The sequence below is a fragment of the Ranitomeya imitator genome, chromosome 3 (assembly GCF_032444005.1).
Source record: "Ranitomeya imitator isolate aRanImi1 chromosome 3, aRanImi1.pri, whole genome shotgun sequence".
Taxonomy (NCBI): domain Eukaryota; kingdom Metazoa; phylum Chordata; class Amphibia; order Anura; family Dendrobatidae; genus Ranitomeya; species Ranitomeya imitator.
The window spans coordinates 183,861,412-183,880,013 of record NC_091284.1 but is presented as its reverse complement, the minus strand read 5'-3'; the positions used below and the strand labels follow the sequence as shown (position 1 = coordinate 183,880,013).

General features: G+C 44.0%; 1 protein-coding gene across 1 annotated transcript in view; it reads right to left on the bottom strand.

The window, feature by feature from the left end:
- Positions 1-18,602, bottom strand: part of NME7 (NME/NM23 family member 7) — a 373,917-nt gene that overhangs the window by 257,770 nt on the left and 97,545 nt on the right. Inside the window, exons 4-5 of the mRNA XM_069761686.1 lie at positions 15,117-15,227; positions 7,421-7,471 (exon numbers count right to left, since the gene is read on the bottom strand). Coding sequence (XP_069617787.1) covers positions 7,421-7,471; positions 15,117-15,227 — 162 coding nt within the window. The remainder of the gene's footprint in view (positions 1-7,420; positions 7,472-15,116; positions 15,228-18,602) is intronic.

Genomic DNA, 18,602 nt, shown 5'->3' with positions numbered 1-18,602 from the left:
TGTGCAAAGAACGAGAGTTTAGTCGCTCTCTCTTTACAATACAGGTTACCAAGATCATTTGTCCATTGTCCCCCTACTGTAAGATCAAGTAGAAAAAAAAAACATCCTGCTTTCTCTGCTAAAGGCCCAAACAACATATATAAATGGATACCCACATCTTAGATATCTTGAAACTAACAGGTTTCCCCTCTTTGCCCGAGGTATGAGATGTGATTGGACAGCACAAGCCATACACACTAGTTCACCATCAGTCTAAAGATGCTTCTGCAGATCATCCAGTAGTCTCGGCCCACCCTCCCATACGAAGACGTGCTCGCGCACCCAAATGCTCCTGTGTTCGCTATGAGAAAGCTGCTGACTATTTGGCCGGTTGCTTATCTCAGAGAGAACAATGCGATTGGCAGTCTGAAACAGGACGTGCGCAATCGTTCTGCTGACATACGTGTAATGTTTATGGGGGCCCTTAAAGAGCAACCATCATATTAATTTGTATTTAATAAATAACTCAATAGTAGATATGAAAGTAAGCAAATTTGTAATCCAGATTATCAAAGAAATTAGCTTATTTCTTTTACAAAATGTTATCAAAATTTTCAGTTTGGAGGTAAAATCTGGATTCAGTGAAGACAGACTTTCCCATTACTAACATAAGAGATGGCACTTGATGCTAATAAGATTTATGCAGACGGAGGAGCTCTCCCTATAGCTCATCCATCCTTCCGTCTCTATAGAATTGTTTCTGCAGCATCTGACGTCTCCTATCTCAGTAATGGGATAGGCGTAATGTAGGAATGGTCTACAACACTGAATCTAAACATGCATAACACAGACCTCAAGGGGAATTTCCACAGCTGCTATGCTGGATGTACTGTGATAGCGCAGAAGAAACCAGTAAGGGTATATTCCCACGGTCAGTATTAGGCTACTTTCACACTACCGTCGGCCCGTCGCAGTGCGTCGGGCCGACGTATCCTGTGACAACGCAGCACATCGGGGGCAGCGGATGCAGTTTTACAACGCATCCGCTACCCCATTGTGAGTTGCGGGGAGGAGGGGGCGGAGTTCCGGCTGCGCATGCACGGTCGGAAATGACGGACACGACGCACAAAAAAACGCTGCAAGCAATGTTTTTTTGTTCCGACGGTCCGCCACAACATGACGCAATGCGTCGCTAATGTTAGTCTATGGGGAAAAAACGCATCCTGCGGACAACTTTGCAGGATGCATTTTTTCTCCAAAACGACGCATTGCGACGTGCGTCGTACGACGCTAGTGTGAAAGTAGCCTTAGGTAGTGCTTTGGACGCAGCACATGTCCGCTCTGTCCAAAGTGCTGCTGGCTTTGGAACGCAGGTGATTCCTCATGTTTTCATGGAACCATGCGGAATCACCGCGCCCAATACAGTAGATTGGACTGGTGATATTTATCTTGCGGAGACTGAGAGTCTCTGCAACATAAATAGACATGCTGCGGCCTGGAAAGATGCGCCGCATGTCTGTCTCCAAAGGGAAGCTTGAGGCGTCCGTGCATGCATAGTGGAGATAGGAGTTCTTGAAATCCCATCCACTATGCTATAACATCTGGCTACTGCAGGTTGGACGTTGCGGATGTACGCAGCGTTTGCTGACCGTGGGAACATACCCTAATGGCTAATGCTAGAGCTGCAATTACCCTGCACTTGGACCAGAGGTAGTTGGAAGGAGCAGAGAGAGGTTGGAGGCCATGCTGGAGGAGCAAGTAGATCTGTGTACTGGAAAGCTGCAGCAAAGGCATGACAAAACAAAAAAGGCCAAAACTGTCAAAAGGAAGCAGAGTACTGAAGCTAGTAACATGTTGCTACCACAAAACAGTGCAAAATTCTGCACACTGAGATCTGACTGTGGGGATACAGGCCTTACAGATAGAGATGATGCTTGAATGATCCACTCTCAATGGTAGCCCCCAAGTTTATGGTTTGTATATTACAGAGTTTGTATACTATGGTGTCTAGTTTTGGGGCCTGCATACTGTAGGGCCCAGTGTGTGGGTCTTTTTGCTGCTGGAGGTCAGGAAGTCAGGTCATAGTGCTGATCCATCACACCATGGCCACAAGTAGCACTGGCCCCACTGACTTATAAGAAGTAGGGCCTGTACAGCATCGAGGTGACCACCACTTTGACAGGAAGAACAGTGCATAACGCTGTAGAATTCACTCTTGGATAATTATTATAATTGATTGTTTTTATAGGGGTCCGCAGCTTGAACAGCCACTCACTAGGGTTACCTGGCGAGAAACCCTGTCTACAACACAACAAATAAGTTAAGCGTCAGAGAAGCAAAGTTGCCATTAGCTCACCTTTGCTGTGGTTTTGAGCTGTATTTTCCCCTCTTGAAGTCAGACATGACAACAGAGACATCATGTAATAGTATCGGGGGAGGCCGGCAACTTTCCTTAACAATAGCTGATCGCCAGGAGTTTCCGCTAATAAAATGGAGGAGATCAGCAGATCTAATTATTTTGGAGACGCGGTTGCCTGCATTTTTGACAGGCGATATTGCATAGATACTGATGGATGCATTCACGAACAGGGTTTAATACTTGTCACAAGGTGTACAATACAATTTAAGAAACCTCCTTTTTTCTTGGTTGTGATGGTAATGCTGGGAGACGATTGCACGCCATTACCATCAGGTCTGAATTGATCCTTTTAGCATGGCATTTAGTAGATGGCACGTTAAAGTTACCTACGTCAGAGTTTGCCACAGGAGTAATTAGTCGGACAAAGGAATCCTCATGTGGGAATGTTCCATATTTGTCAATGCTTTAAATGACAACTTTAGCTCGGAGGACAAAGAGCGTATTGTCACCTCTCACTATGAATAAAGGTCTATGTCACACTGAGCCCCGATGTCCTCTTTACCTTAATAAATGTAACTTTGCAAATCTGTCAGCATACCTTGTGCCTCGTTTAACAGAATTACTATTCAACAGAAACTGTGCCTTCTAACTCCAGTTCCAGGCTTTTTAATTATTTACCACAATGACATTGAACAGAACAGAATGTCTGCTAGAGGGCACTGACGCCGACTGACATACGTAGCGAGCTATACCATAATTACGGCATGTACAGAAGGCACTACAGCATGGATTGTGCTGACATATCGCTGACTTCTGCCCTAGGAGGCATGGTGAGGAACATCATCAACCTAATCTATGACATTATTAGTACTATCCATGTATTCATAAACCAGATCCTGCGAACTGTGATAAGAGAGGCATACATGGCTTCAAGTCTAGTGTTCGGTTGCAGGAGGCACGGTGCGTACATCGTGCAGGATAACTGGGCCATTATTTCTCAATGAATATGGTGTATCCATTACAGGCATTTATAGCATCTCACCTGCCGTGATGGAGGTCCTGAAACCCCTCTTAAATGATTCACACAACCATTGAAATATGCTTTCCCCCATCTGCTATAATGGACAGGTTGCACCCACCTTTCATCAATGGCAGCTACAGAAACAATTGAGTGAGAAGCATCCATCGCCTGTGCCTCGATGACCAGAATTACTACTTGACTATTATTCTACAAAGGCTTCACTACTTCATTATAATAATGGGGAACGGACTCCGTCTGAATTAGTAAAAGGTGGATGCTGGACTCCTTTTCTCCCGATAGGTGGGGGGATACAAAGATAAGAACTTGTACCTGTCATGCATTTCAGGCCCACCAACTCATTTTTCTTGATAAATTTTAAATGAGTTTTCCTACAACCAAAAACCCCAAGAGGGTATTGTCTTTTGGCGCAATACTACTGCAAAAAATGAACATAGTACAGAACAATGTAAAAATGACAATGCTATACATGTTTAGACTTTTGTTATTTCCTTTACCACTTTAGTGTTCGGAAACCGTGAAGCGGTTTGAAGAAGTTGTATGTTGCTTCTTCGGGCAACTTCTGCTAGGAAGCCGCTCACCACTACTGGTGGAACTGCCGCAAAAAAACTATAGCAAAGCTGCCAGAGAAGCCGCATCAGGAAAAATTCTGCCAGCGTCTTCACCTAGAAAAGCTTCGTGGCTCTGCCTCCAGAAAAACAGACATCGTGTGCACATACCCCAAGAATATGTACATACTGTGTCATTTTCAGGAGAATTACGCCTATAAATGCGCTGCAAAACAGCAGCAAAAAGTGAACCTAATGCACAGCAATGTAAAAAAGACATTGCTGTGCGCACATTCAGTTTTCTGTTACTTCTTTTAAGCACTTCAGGGTGCGGAAACTTGGAAGCTGTTCACTATAGTTTAAATTACAGAAAAGAGTCACTGGGTTGCTGGTTTTGTCGGCATTTTTGTGGTGTGTTTTCTCTATAATTTAACCTATAACAAGTGAGCAGCTTACTTCTTATATTGATGGTTTCTGAACACTGAAGTGGTTAAACGAATTAACAAAAGACAGAATGTGCGCATGCAAATGTTATTTTCATATTACTGTGCATTATGTTCATTATTTGCAACATCGTTTCTGCCTGGAATCCACCTGAAAAAGTCATTGTGTGAACATACCCTTAAGGTATGTCCACATGTTGTGTTTTTTTCATGCAGGTTTGGAGCTGGTCCATTCCAAAAACCACCAGAAAAAGCTCAAAAGAATCTTTTTCTTCATTTCTATGGAAAAACAAAAGGGACTTGCTATGCAGTTTGTGCATCCGTTCAGGCTTGAAAATAACTTTTACCCACTTCAGGTTTCGAAAAATGCCAAGCAGTGATCGGAGCATCCTTCAGGCGTTTTTTTTTTTTTGGTAAAAAGAAGATCCATACTTTACAATATAGCTCAATGAGAAGACCAGAAAACCTGTCTGGGTGATGATCAACAGATTAAAAAAAAAAAAAAATGACAGCAAACCTCTCCACCACAAAAATGGTAAAAAGATGCCCCCACTTCCCAAAAAAGCCAACATAAAAAATAAATAAAAGGAATTTCCTGAAAATTGTGCAAGGAGCTGCTTTAGGAAATAAATCGCCAACGTCTCTCGAATTGGTTTGCATTTGAAAAGCTCATCAGTTTCACCCTCCCGGAAAACATGACATCGCCAAAGTACCTTATATGTAAGGGAGTCTTTATGCAATTTTGCATTAAAAGATAACATTTTGCAAAAAGTGCATAATATTTCATGTTTGTGGCAAAAGACGAACTTAAACTAAGGCTGACTTAAGATGAATTCAAGTTCTGGATGTGCTGAACCTAAAGCTTATACAGTCAATAAATTAAAATACGGTAAATAGAATTATATATTTCTACAATTTAGATGCCAGTAAAGATTAGAATCACGGAGCAGATAAATGACCTGATTAGGGGCTCAACGGCTCCTCATCACACTACTTTACAGAAGAGGAAAAAAACATAAAAGTGACCATAACAGAACACATAAAGGGTACGGGAAGAGGTGATAACATGGAGAAAAGCTCCTGGTTACTAGTAGGGGGCAGTAGGAGAGACGACACTAACGGGATGAATCCTTGTAATTTCACACTCCCATCCTTGTCACACAGACACAGAACCACAAAGTCAAACATTTTACGACGTTTCCAGACCTAGAATACGTACTACTACCAAGATAATGCAACGAAAATATCACCAGCAAAATGTTACATCAGCGATAATGGCACAGCTTGGCTCCATCATAAAAACTAACCCGGGGCTCTTTATTTACTTATTAATGACCATGGTAGATAGCACTGGTCACAAAATCCTAAAGTATTCAACGCTTCAATAACAAGAAGTGGTCATGGAAAAGATCAATGAGGATAGCTTGACTTTTAGTAATATAGAGAATATAATCTGTTTGTTTTTTAACCTTGTTAAAGATTATGTGATTTTTCCTACAACAAATATAAAGGGGCAGTTCTTAAAGAGCTGATCCCTTACAGACAATGTTCCGCCCTAAGTGTAGTTTGTTAAAGCATAACAAACTGTGCTGTATTCACCTTCCCCAGGTCCACCAGCGAGTCTCCGCCATTGCTCATCTGCTCCCAAGGTCTAGCATTGGCTGCGGCGCTGATATGTTGATAGCGAGCTAGCCAATCAGTGAGCTCAACAGCTCTGAAGGGGGCGATCAGCACACACGGGCAGAGCCACTGAGCTCACTTGATTGGCTGCAGCGCTGTCAAGGTGGTGTCAGCCAATCAAGTGAGCAGCCAAACGAGACACCAGAAGCAGCAGTGGAATGAGAGTACGGCGTGGTTTGTAAGGACTTAAAAAACTGCAGCCAGGCAGAACAGTGCCTGTAAGGGAACAACCCCTCTGACCCATGGGGAACATAGTGATTTTGGAGCCTGAGGCAGCAGAATGTTTTTTCATTTTCACATTTCTGCCTTCGGAGGGTAATGGCTTTGTATTTTTTCTCACAGTAACTGAACGAGGGCGTGTTGTATGCATGAGGTGAAGTATTACTTATTGGCACTATGGGTACATATAATGCCTGAAAACAAAGTAAAATGCAATTCACTGTGCGGTATAAATGGCATATTAACTGTATTTGGTGAGCGGATATGATTATGATATGAATACTGTGGGTACATAAAGCTGTCATCAGAAGAGAAGAGGGATACTGTAAGGAATCTAAAGTGTAACACATTCGGGTATCATTTGCCAGTGTTTATTCACTCCTTGTTCCCTTTATGGTTTTGCTGCCTCCAGTCTGAATCTACAATGTACACATTCCAATGAGAACAAAGAAAACCGCTGCATGAACAGATGTGTCCAAACTTTTGACCAATACTGTATACGGTTATATCATGTTATAACGAGTTGGATATACAAATACGGAACATGACGATTTCTAGGCATATCCTTGGTGATTGGTACTGTAATCCGTGCAATCTGACATTCTCATCTAGTCTTTTTTTTTTTAAACCCGTGGTTTTACTTAGGATATCATTGTCTTACTTCACATTCATCACAATGCACAAAAAAGCCAGATCAATGACAGATTGAACCATGCTTAATGAAAATCTGTCAGCAGGTTATTGCTATGTAATCTGAAGACAGCAGGAGAGAGGCTGAAACACAGAATTCTGGGACGTGTCACTTGTCAAAGTGCATACTGCTTACTAACGGTCAAGGATTTATCAGTGAGAGATTACCATTGCTGGACTAGTTCCGGCAACCACCTCCTGTGATAGGCAGCTCACTGTCTATGGACTTTGTGCATACAGAGCCTGGTGTGGGTGGGGGCAGCTTGCTCAGCTCTGCTTCATTAAATCTAAAAGCTCTGATTGTATCAGGACGGTTGTACCCAGCCATCTAAGGGATACATCGTTGGATTCAGCTCCTCTTTCCCTACATCAGGCTGCTCTCAGATGAGGTAGAAAAAAACCTGCTGACAGATTCCCTTAAGAGACAGTGCTTTAATATATATTTGTCACTACAATCACTTACATAAAAAACGATTTTGACTGATGTTCACTGTAGAAGTCCATGGCTTCAGCACTAAAATACAAACCACAAAACAGTTAATACATGCTCAGGTCAAACACACTGTAAATGCATTACATAGGCAATGAAGATGCTTCATGTTTATGAGCAAAAATCTATATACCCTAGCTATTTACCATAATACTGGAGCCTAGAGATACTGCATTCTAGATTGTGAGCCCCATTGGGACAGTGATGATAATGTGTGCAAAACTGTAAAGCGCTGCGGAATATGTTAGCGCTATATAAAAATAAAGATTATTAAAAATAAAGATTATACTGTCATTGTACATATTCCTTTGTCATTAATATTACTGCAGGACTGGGGGACTGCTGAAGCACAAAAGGTGAAAAGTCCCTGGAAACTGTGTTACGCCGCAGCGTCTGATGGGCATTTCCATCTCTGCAATTATTATTACCGATAACACTGATCTGATTTATTGTGCACGCTGGCCAATAACTGTTATGATCACATGGAAATATGCATAAACAGGCCATAAAGTGGGCCTGTCATTAGGTAAAAAAAATGGCCAGTTTTTACCCTTTTTTAGCGCTAACTTCTATGGCCTTAGTAATTGGACATGGCTCTCAGTAGTATAATTAGGGAGCGTGTCTTAACAGCTTTGTACGATTAACCTTCGTAATGCCATATACATTAGCTCTAAATAATAGGCCCTTATGTGTGAAACCGTAAGAAAAGATTACTCAGGGGAGCAGCAGAAAAAATAAAAGCAAAAACTCCCCCCATCACTTATTATGGCAAATCAGATATTAAAGTAAACCACTTGTGTCCCAGTAGCCCATAAAGTCCCACATTTTTCCTACCAAATTAAAGAAGCACACTCACATCAAATTTGTTATCCTCTTAATATATTACAATCATCATATTATACAGCACTGCGTACTTACAATTCCTCATTTTACCTTTCTACCCAGCAAATTGTTCTTTTATCTGCTCTGTGTAGAATCACGAAGACTCTTGTCCCTGCATAATTCATTGCCCTTTTCAACTCCTGAGCCAGCTGCTCCACCCCATCCCCCCTGCCAGGGACTTTTCAGTGGCTCATGACTTGTGCAGAGAAAATTGACCTCCTGTTTCTACATAGATCTTAGCCTACGTTCACACTAGCGTTCGGCTAGTGTGCGTCGCGCTAGCGTCGGGCGACGCAGCGGCGACGCACGTATCATGCGCCCCTATGTTTAACATGGGGGACGCATGCGTTTTTGTTTGTTGCGTTTTCCGACACGTGCGTCTTTTTTGACGCTAGCGTCGGACCAAGAAAACGCAACAAGTTGCATTTTTCTTGCGTCCGATTTTCGTCAAAAAACGACGCACGCGTCGAAAAACGCAGCGTTTTTGCGTGCGTTTGCACGCATTTTTTGGTGCGTTGTGCGTCGCCGACGCAGCGGCGCACAACGCTAGTGTGAACGTAGCCTTAGAAGGATCCAGCTGGTCAGTTTTTAATTACTGTATATGATGTCATAGATCGATTGGAAAATAGAAGAATTAGCTGAGTAGAAAGGCAGAATGAGCAATTGTAAGTAGACAGTGCTATGTAATATGATGACTTAAGAGAATACAAATGTTGAAGGGAGGAGGAGTGCTTCTTTATTAAAGTACTTTGGTTCTTTTTTCCACTAAACTAAGTAGGTCCAATAAGTTTTGTGTTGGGCAACTAGAATACACTACCAGACATTTCAATGGAGGGAAAACTACCTGGACAACAACTTGTTAAATAAAGTAGTCCTCCTGATGAAAAAACGGTTTATTCACTTATCGTACCAGTGTCTGCAGCAGGTCTCCCCTGGGGCTTGCGCATGCTGCAGACAATCACTGCCTCCTATTACTTCCGTCTTCTGAGGCTCCTCCACAGGTGTGAAGTGACAGTACCGCTGCAGGACTCACGCGGCCCCAACATTGCTGCAACTGTGCCAGTACGGGAGGCGAGTATACAGTGCTGTATTTTATAAAGGGGACTACTTTATTTAAGTAGAGAGCTTTTCGGTCTCTTTCGTCCCGCTACATTTAGCCCAACTTGGGTCTCTCCCTAAGGTGGCTAGCATGTATGTGTCGCTTGCCCACCGAGCCCCACTCCATACAGCCAACCAATTCCAGCCCTGTGCTGATGGGGGCCTAAAGCCCGAAACACGTGTCCACAGGTAGGAATTGGTTGGCTGTGTAAATTTAGAAACTAATCCGCAGCATTGCACGCTTGGCGGTTCCAAGCGCTGTGGATTAGACAGGGGTGGAAAGAGATGATTTGCATAGCTCTGCCTACTGCAAAGGATTCTGGGTAAACCTGCTATTCTTTGTATTATGCTGCTTGCAAGTACTTTCCGTTTCAGGAAAGCATCCACTATGTATTTCCTTTAAGTAGAGGGCTTTTCGGTCTCTTTCGTCCCGCTACATTTAGCCCAACTTGGGTCTCTCCCTAAGGTGGCTAGCATGTATGTATCGCTTGCCCACCGAGCCCCACTCCATACAGCCAACCAATTCCAGCCCTGTGCTGATGAGGGCCTAAAGCCCGAAACACGTGTCCACAGGTAGGAATTGGTTGGCTGTGTAAATTTAGAAACTAATCCGCAGCATTGCACGCTTGGCGGTTCCAAGCGCTGTGGATTAGACAGGGGTGGAAAGAGATGATTTGCATAGCTCTGCCTACTGCAAAGGATTCTGGGTAAACCTGCTATTCTTTGTATTATGCTGCTTGCAAGTACTTTCCGTTTCAGGAAAGCATCCACTATGTATTTCCTTTAAGTAGAGGGCTTTTCGGTCTCTTTCGTCCCGCTACATTTAGCCCAACTTGGGTCTCTCCCTAAGGTGGCTAGCATGTATGTATCGCTTGCCCACCGAGCCCCACTCCATACAGCCAACCAATTCCAGCCCTGTGCTGATGAGGGCCTAAAGCCCGAAACACGTGTCCACAGGTAGGAATTGGTTGGCTGTGTAAATTTAGAAACTAATCCGCAGCATTGCACGCTTGGCGGTTCCAAGCGCTGTGGATTAGACAGGGGTGGAAAGAGATGATTTGCATAGCTCTGCCTACTGCAAAGGATTCTGGGTAAACCTGCTATTCTTTGTATTATGCTGCTTGCAAGTACTTTCCGTTTCAGGAAAGCATCCACTATGTATTTCCTTTAAGTAGAGGGCTTTTCGGTCTCTTTCGTCCCGCTACATTTAGCCCAACTTGGGTCTCTCCCTAAGGTGGCTAGCATGTATGTATCGCTTGCCCACCGAGCCCCACTCCATACAGCCAACCAATTCCAGCCCTGTGCTGATGAGGGCCTAAAGCCCGAAACACGTGTCCACAGGTAGGAATTGGTTGGCTGTGTAAATTTAGAAACTAATCCGCAGCATTGCACGCTTGGCGGTTCCAAGCGCTGTGGATTAGACAGGGGTGGAAAGAGATGATTTGCATAGCTCTGCCTACTGCAAAGGATTCTGGGTAAACCTGCTATTCTTTGTATTATGCTGCTTGCAAGTACTTTCCGTTTCAGGAAAGCATCCACTATGTATTTCCTTTAAGTAGAGGGCTTTTCAGTCTCTTTCGTCCCGCTACATTTAGCCCAACTTGGGTCTCTCCCTAAGGTGGCTAGCATGTATGTATCGCTTGCCCACCGAGCCCCACTCCATACAGCCAACCAATTCCAGCCCTGTGCTGATGAGGGCCTAAAGCCCGAAACACGTGTCCACAGGTAGGAATTGGTTGGCTGTGTAAATTTAGAAACTAATCCGCAGCATTGCACGCTTGGCGGTTCCAAGCGCTGTGGATTAGACAGGGGTGGAAAGAGATGATTTGCATAGCTCTGCCTACTGCAAAGGATTCTGGGTAAACCTGCTATTCTTTGTATTATGCTGCTTGCAAGTACTTTCCGTTTCAGGAAAGCATCCACTATGTATTTCCTTTAAGTAGAGGGCTTTTCGGTCTCTTTCGTCCCGCTACATTTAGCCCAACTTGGGTCTCTCCCTAAGGTGGCTAGCATGTATGTATTACTTTATTTAAGAAAGTTTTCCAGGTAGTGGAAAACCACTTTAAGGTTAAATTCTGTACCTGATAAAATGTCAATATGACACCAGGAATTGTTTAAAAAAAATGCCAAGAGAGCAATATACAGATTGTACTGCAGTAGGTGAGGATGCCAAGGTGCTGTCAGAAGGGCATTTTATGTGGCATCGGTATCCTCTCACTTCTCTTCTTATCTCTGTCACTACTCATTAGCCGACATCTGGACATCCTTTATAGTAAATGGCAAATATATAAGCGGATCATCTACTTTTACAATGTTATGCCTCTTATCATATAATATATGTACAGCAAACACATTTATAGATCTAGCATGTATCACAATGAGAGATACTAGATTCCTGTAATCTACAGAGCATCTGTCACCAGAAAAGGCCAGGTGTATCCTGCTCTAATAGATGTGCTGATATTGGCCCATGAATTTCTGCCCTCCATGTGCCCTCTTACCCACTCTGTACTGTCAAGTGGGATAACTGCTGGGGTGCTGGCTCACTTGCTCTGAACTCATTGGGCATCACTCCACTGAGACATCCCATTACGTATACACGGTGGGCCATTTATATGGATACACCAAAATAAAATGGGAATGGTTGATGATATCAACTTCCTGTTTGTAGCACATTAGTATATGGGAGGGGGAAACTTTTCAAGATGGGTGGTGACCATGGCGGCCATTTTAAAGTCAGCCATTTTGGATCCAACTTTATTTTTTCCAATGGGAAGAGGGAACAACGGATACTGGAAACCTGTGCTAGCATTTCTTCTGTGATGTTGCTATCAGTGTGTCAAGAGTGGGAGAAGAGGGTTGCATTGACAATCCAACACAATGGGCAGCACTTTGAACACATTTTATAAGTGGTAATAAACTTGTGAATAACTCATAAAAGAATAAAGTTAAGTTGAAACCAAGCACACCATTGTTTTTCTTGTGAAATTCTCAATAAGTTTGATGTGTCACATGAACCTCATCCCATTAAAAAAATAAAGTTGGATCCAAAATGGCTGACTTCAAAATGGCCGCCATGGTCACCACCCATCTTGAAAAGTTTTCCCCCCTCACATATACCAATGTGCCATAAACAGGAAGTTGATATCACCAGCCATTCGCATTTTATTTAGGGGTATCCATATAAATGTCCCACCCTGTAGAATAAGGCTGCTAGAAGAAGGAACGTGGGCAAATAGGTGAATGTATGAAGGAAGCTGCTGCCTGCCGGGCATTGCCTGCTCAACAGCCGCTGCAGTATCTCATGGTGGCAAATCAGATTAATGGCCATCCAAGTAATGTGAGGCTGGCTCGCGGCTTCCAGAACAGGAGCTGCTCATACAGCGTGCCAGCTCTATTCAGGAGAGACCTGAGCATCCATGTGCCCAATATGCTACATGAGTAGGGGTTGTTGTAATGAGAAAACCACCTAAAATGTAAGCTGCCTTTTATATATTGCACATAGTAAAAAAGTATCTAATAGACATCTCTATCAGAAAAAATCTCACAGCAGTAGGAAGTATAATTTTTCTAGCAATATTTTTCTTGACAGTGGCAGCCATGCCAATAATAATGGCCTTCGTATTTAACAAGAATTATTTACTGGCATAATAACTAATCAGTGCCTCAAATGTTTAATGCCTTAGGTGAGATGCGATCTGTATTGCAAGTTTCCTTATCTACAGAGGAAATTTTCTTAGCCCTAAGGTTCAATTACCCAGTGAGATAAAGTGCAGGATAATCTAAAATGGAGACATTGTATTGTGCTCAGAAATGCAACTGCTCTTGGCAGGCTTCCCTTGTCCTCTATGCCTGTGTTAGGAGCTTGGGCATAGGTCAGAATTCGGAAACCAAGAATGCCTGTACACAAGCTATATGCAAACTGCCACTTCAGGGCTAGAACTCTACAGCGCCACCTGTTGGAAGCAGCAATCCTACAAGTCACTATCCACCCTTTAACAAGCCTTGAAATGTGACAGGATAAAAGCCAAATCAGAGTCTCAGTTTTGCACACACACAGTGTTTCAGGGTATTGCCCCTTGCCAGTGCAAAGAATTGAGAACTGATTTGGCTAGGTGAGAGGCTAAGACTGGGATCTAAGGAGTAAAGTTTCTCCTTGCGGAGAGTGACATACCGGCTCTGGCATGCCAAAGTAAGGAGGCTTATTCCCCGTGCAATGCTCCTCTGGGAAACTTAATATGGAAATTGCCTCTTCAGAGAGGAAGAGGACTTAAACTCTATAGCGCGACCTGTTGGAAGAAGCAATCCTACAAGGCTAGTTAAAGGGTCAATAGTGACTTGTAGGATCGCTGCTTCCTTCCAACAGATGGCGCTATAGAGTAGCAGATGAAAGATTAAATTTGCATATTAAATTTCCCAGAGGAGTATTGTATGGCAAATAAGCCTCCTTACCTTGGCATATATAGAGTGGCTCTGGCATGCCATCAGCTGAAGGAGAGTTCAGCCAACGGTCATCTCTCCTAAGCCCCATACACACGAACGCTGGGCGAAGTTGGAAATAGCCAAGGAGGATTGGGAGATCAAATTCAAAATGCTTGATACTACTAGGACCCGAACATCATCTGTCAGGGAAGAATCAGCAGGCATACGAGATGGTTGGCTCAAAGGTGTTGCATGAAAGGGGAGCCACATGGGCGCCAGGTTCGATTAGGGCACAACATTTCGGTCCAACCCCTGCCCTCACTATCAGGGGCAAAATGACTGTCCGGCCCGCGGCCATAGAGTTGGATTAGAAAAGCATGCACACATAGCACATGTACTGCATGGTGCTGTTCTCTCCCGCAACTCTCTGCCTCTAATCACTTTTGACATTTTGTGTGAGCAGAGATATAGACACACAGGGAGAGTTGTCCCACATTGTAAAAAGTATAATAGAAAAAAAATTATTGAAATTACTGTAAATTTTACATTTTACACACTTTTTATAAACCTAGTTAGTGTTAGGTTTAGGGCTAAAGTAATAAAAAATATAAATAAATGTAATAAAGTAAAAAGTAGACATATGCATACTTTTTATTTTAAAATTTTATCTACGGTAAGTTTTCAGCAAGAAGCAGAAAGAAAATAGAGGCAAAAGGACAAACTTACATAATTATTTTATTTAAATTATAAAAACGTGCGCTTCAGAGATAAGTGGTTCAAGATAAGACTGGTGGGAGAGAATAAGGGCCCCATTACACATTAGACCAATGTCGTCTGAACCCACCGAAATCGACAGGTGCAGCCGACTGTCTAATATGTATGGACAAAATAATATGTTTGCATATAAAGCAAAGAACACATTCAGGGACTTATTCCCCAGCCAAGATATACTGTAGCTCCCACTAAAAAAATGAAGGTGTTCTCAAAATGCAGGGCAGCACGCTTGCTTAGGGCATTTCTTAAGTAGTGCAATGTACCTTTGTATACTTTGTCAGATTTTTTTCTGCCACAATAAAAGTGAAAAGCTTGTCAGATTAAAAGAAAAAGTAAAAGCTTTATCATTTCAGAAAACTTTTTTGTACAATAGATATATGACAAGTATAACAATAAAAAACACTTTTCTTTGGCCTTCATAAATTCAGCACTTTATTTCTCCTTCTCCATTAATCTTTCTCCTGAAGTAGGCCATTCTCAAACACATACTTACCGAGACAAATAAACCATCTTGGCTTTGGTAATAGCAAATCCGAAATCTAGAACTGCTTCAATAATTGAGCCCATTTTTTGAACAGCATCAGGTTTGATCATAGCCAGAGTCCTAAGAAATGAGAAAATAAGGTAGGAAATTCTTTTACTATGTAGGCAACTGTAAGTGGTCTGAAAAATGTAAAAGGAAATATGAAAAGGTTACTAAAAAGTAAAATAAGATTATAAAATTATAATAAATTATAATAAGCCTTGAAGGCTTGAAAAAGGCTCAGTGTGAGCCGAAACGTCGCACAGAGATGTGGGCTGAATAAACCTCACTGTTTTCACCCTGACAAGGATTTGGAGTGCTGCCTTCTTTTGCTTCTTTATATATATATATATATATATATATATATATATATATATATATATATATATATATATATATATATACACACACATACATACATACTATACATACATACTATACATACATACATACACACACAGGGTGGGCCATTTATATGGATACACCTAAATAAAATGGGAATGGTTGGTGATATCAACTTCCTGTTTGTGGCACATTCATACATGGGAGGGGGAAAACTTTTCAAAATGGGTGGTGACCATGGCAGCCGTTTAAAGTCGGCCATTTTGGATCCCACTTTATTTTTTCCAATGGAAAGAGGGTCATGTGACACATCAAACTTATTGAGAATTTCACAAGAAAAACACCTGATTACGTACCTTATGGAGAGAATAAAAGGGGCGGTCCCCCTCGCTCCCACAGTTGGGTTTACAGAGATTGCGAGGAACCGCCCACCAGATTTTAGAAGGTCATTCAATATCATCGTTTATAATTACCGTATTTTTCGGACAACAAGACGCACTTTTTCCCCCCCAAAAAAGGGGGGAAAATGGGGGGTGCGTCCAATAGTCGCAATGCAGGCTTACCGTGGCGGCAGAGGTGCGGTGGCAGAGGTGCAGCGGCAGAGGTGCGGCGGCAGAGGTGTGGCGGCAGAGGAGGCGCAGTAAGTGGGGTCCCTTTTTCCGGTGAGGTGATGCAGCAGCCCGGTATGCAGCAGAGCCGGGTGAATTCTGTTGTTATCGGTGGTGGCGGCCATTTTCCGTGATCTCCATCTGCGCACGCGCGGCCATTTTCCTGAAGCCCCGGGAAGCAGAGCGCTTCATCTGCACACGCGCGGCCTCAGGAAGATGGCCGCGCCCACCGATAACAACAGGATTCACCCGGCTCTGCTGCATCACCTCACCGGGGAAAGGGACCCTGCTTACTGCGCCACCTCTGCCACCGCACCTCTGCCACCACGGTAAGCCTGCATTGCCTGCACGGTAAGCCTGGGACCCCTCTCACGCCATACCTCTCACTGCACCTCCTGATCCCAGCACCTCCTGATCCCAGCACCTCCTGATCCCAGCACCTCCTCATCCCAGCACCTCCTCATCCCAGCATCACCCCACCTCTGCCGACACCTTGCCTCCTGTGACCCTGCTCTGCCACCGCCAGCCCTCAGGTAAGATACTGTAAATTCGGACAATAAGACGAACCCCCATCTTATAAAAAAATGTTTTTTTCTGCAATTTTCACCCCAAATTTGGGGTGCGTCTTATGGTCCGGTGCGTCTTATAGTCCGAAAAATACGGTAGTTAACTTAAGTATGGCTGACTACAAGAACCAAACACCCTTAACCGTGCTCCTAAATAAAAAACCTATAAGGGTGGGAAGTGAAGGGGTGCTGTCGTGGCTCTATAAAACAGCATTACCGGTACGTAATCCAGTTTTTTCTCTTCGCCTCGACAGCACCCACTTGAGAGACTTTCAGAGATAGTCATTTGGGAGGGATCACCGTGTTAAGGACTGATCTACCGAAGGACAAGTCAGATGAGGAAGACAAGTCTAATCTATAGTGATTATAGAAGGTAGTAGGCGAAGACCAAGTTGCGGCCTTACATATCAGCTCTATCGGAACCTCCGCTCGTTCAGCCCAGGATGATGCCATCGCCCGGGTGGAATGTGCTCTTACGGTCTCAGGCGGATTCTCCCCTTTGGATGAATAGGCCAGAAATATTGCATCTCGAATCCACCGAGATAAAGTACCCTTCGTGATTCCAGCTCCTTTTCTATGACCCTGGAAGGAAACAAAGAGAGCCCTGCTCTTCCTCCAGGCACTAGTCCTATCCAAATAGGCTAATATGGCTCTCCTCACATCTAATGTGTGGTATTTTTGTTCTTCCTGACTTGTAGGGTTATCATAGAAGGAGGGAAGGAAAATTTCTTGCGATCTGTGAAATTTAGTACATACTTTGGGTAAGTATGAAGGGTCTGTCTTTAGAACAACTCTATCTGGGAATATTGACATAAAGGGAGGCACAGATGGAGGAGCCGACCGGTCCGATCTCTTTTCTCTGGCGCTCTTGGAGGATGATCTGCGGCTGCTGCTAGTCCGGCTTCCAGGAGTAATAGCGGTGACTTCAGCTGAAGGCAACGCTGTGTCCTGGGGAGATGCCATGATGGACGCCGGGTATCAGCGCCGGCATCCTTTTGTAATGGGGGCCGCCATCTTCTTCCTGCCGCACCCGGAAGTGACCACTACATCCGGGTTGCGGCTCTGCGGTGCACGCCTGCGTCCCCATCCAGCGATCGCGCAGGCGCCGTCCTCCTCCAGCATCACCCCGGAAGTTGTAATAATACTTCCGGGGGACAAAACACTGGGCGACACGCTGCCTGTGCACCACCCGAAGATGGCGACACAGGTTCTTACACCAGCGATCCGGTCCCTGCAGGTCTGCTGGATGTATCTCCGTGAGCCAGGCGACTCCCCGATCCTGGCCTCACGGTACCTGCCAGCAGAGGGGGGAAGCTGCCATAGGACCCCCGACGCTGCTTCCAGCTCTGGAGCCCTTGCCGTCCCTGTACAGGTAAACTGCGCAAGCGGCATCCAGGCTGGGTATACTCTTCTCTCCAGGTCTCCCGTACGAACAGGAAACCAACTGTGGGAGCGAGGGGGACCGCCCCTTTTATTCTCTCCATAGGGTTTCCTGTTCCTAGGGGCGGATCCCCTCTCTCAAGTGGGTGCTGTCGTGGTGAAGAGAAAACAATGGTGTGCTTGGTTTTAACATAACTTTATTCTTTCATGAGTTATTTACAAGTTTATGACCACTTATAAAATGTTTTCAAAGTGCTGCCCATTGTGATGGATTGTCAATGCAACCCTTTTCTCCCACTCTTGACACACTGATAGCAACACCGCAGAAGAAATGCTAGTACAGGCTTCCAGTATCCGTTGTTTCAGATGCTGGGGTCATCTGCAGGCTATTGTCTATGCAGTGAAGATACGAGATGTGCAGCATCTGAAACAACGGATACTGGGAGCCTGTGTTAGCATTTCTTCTGCGGTGTTGCTATCAGTGTGTCAAGAGTGGGTGAAACGGGAACGCAGGGTGGCTGCTAGTACAGGCAGGAGTAGGGTGATGCTGCGGACCCCAG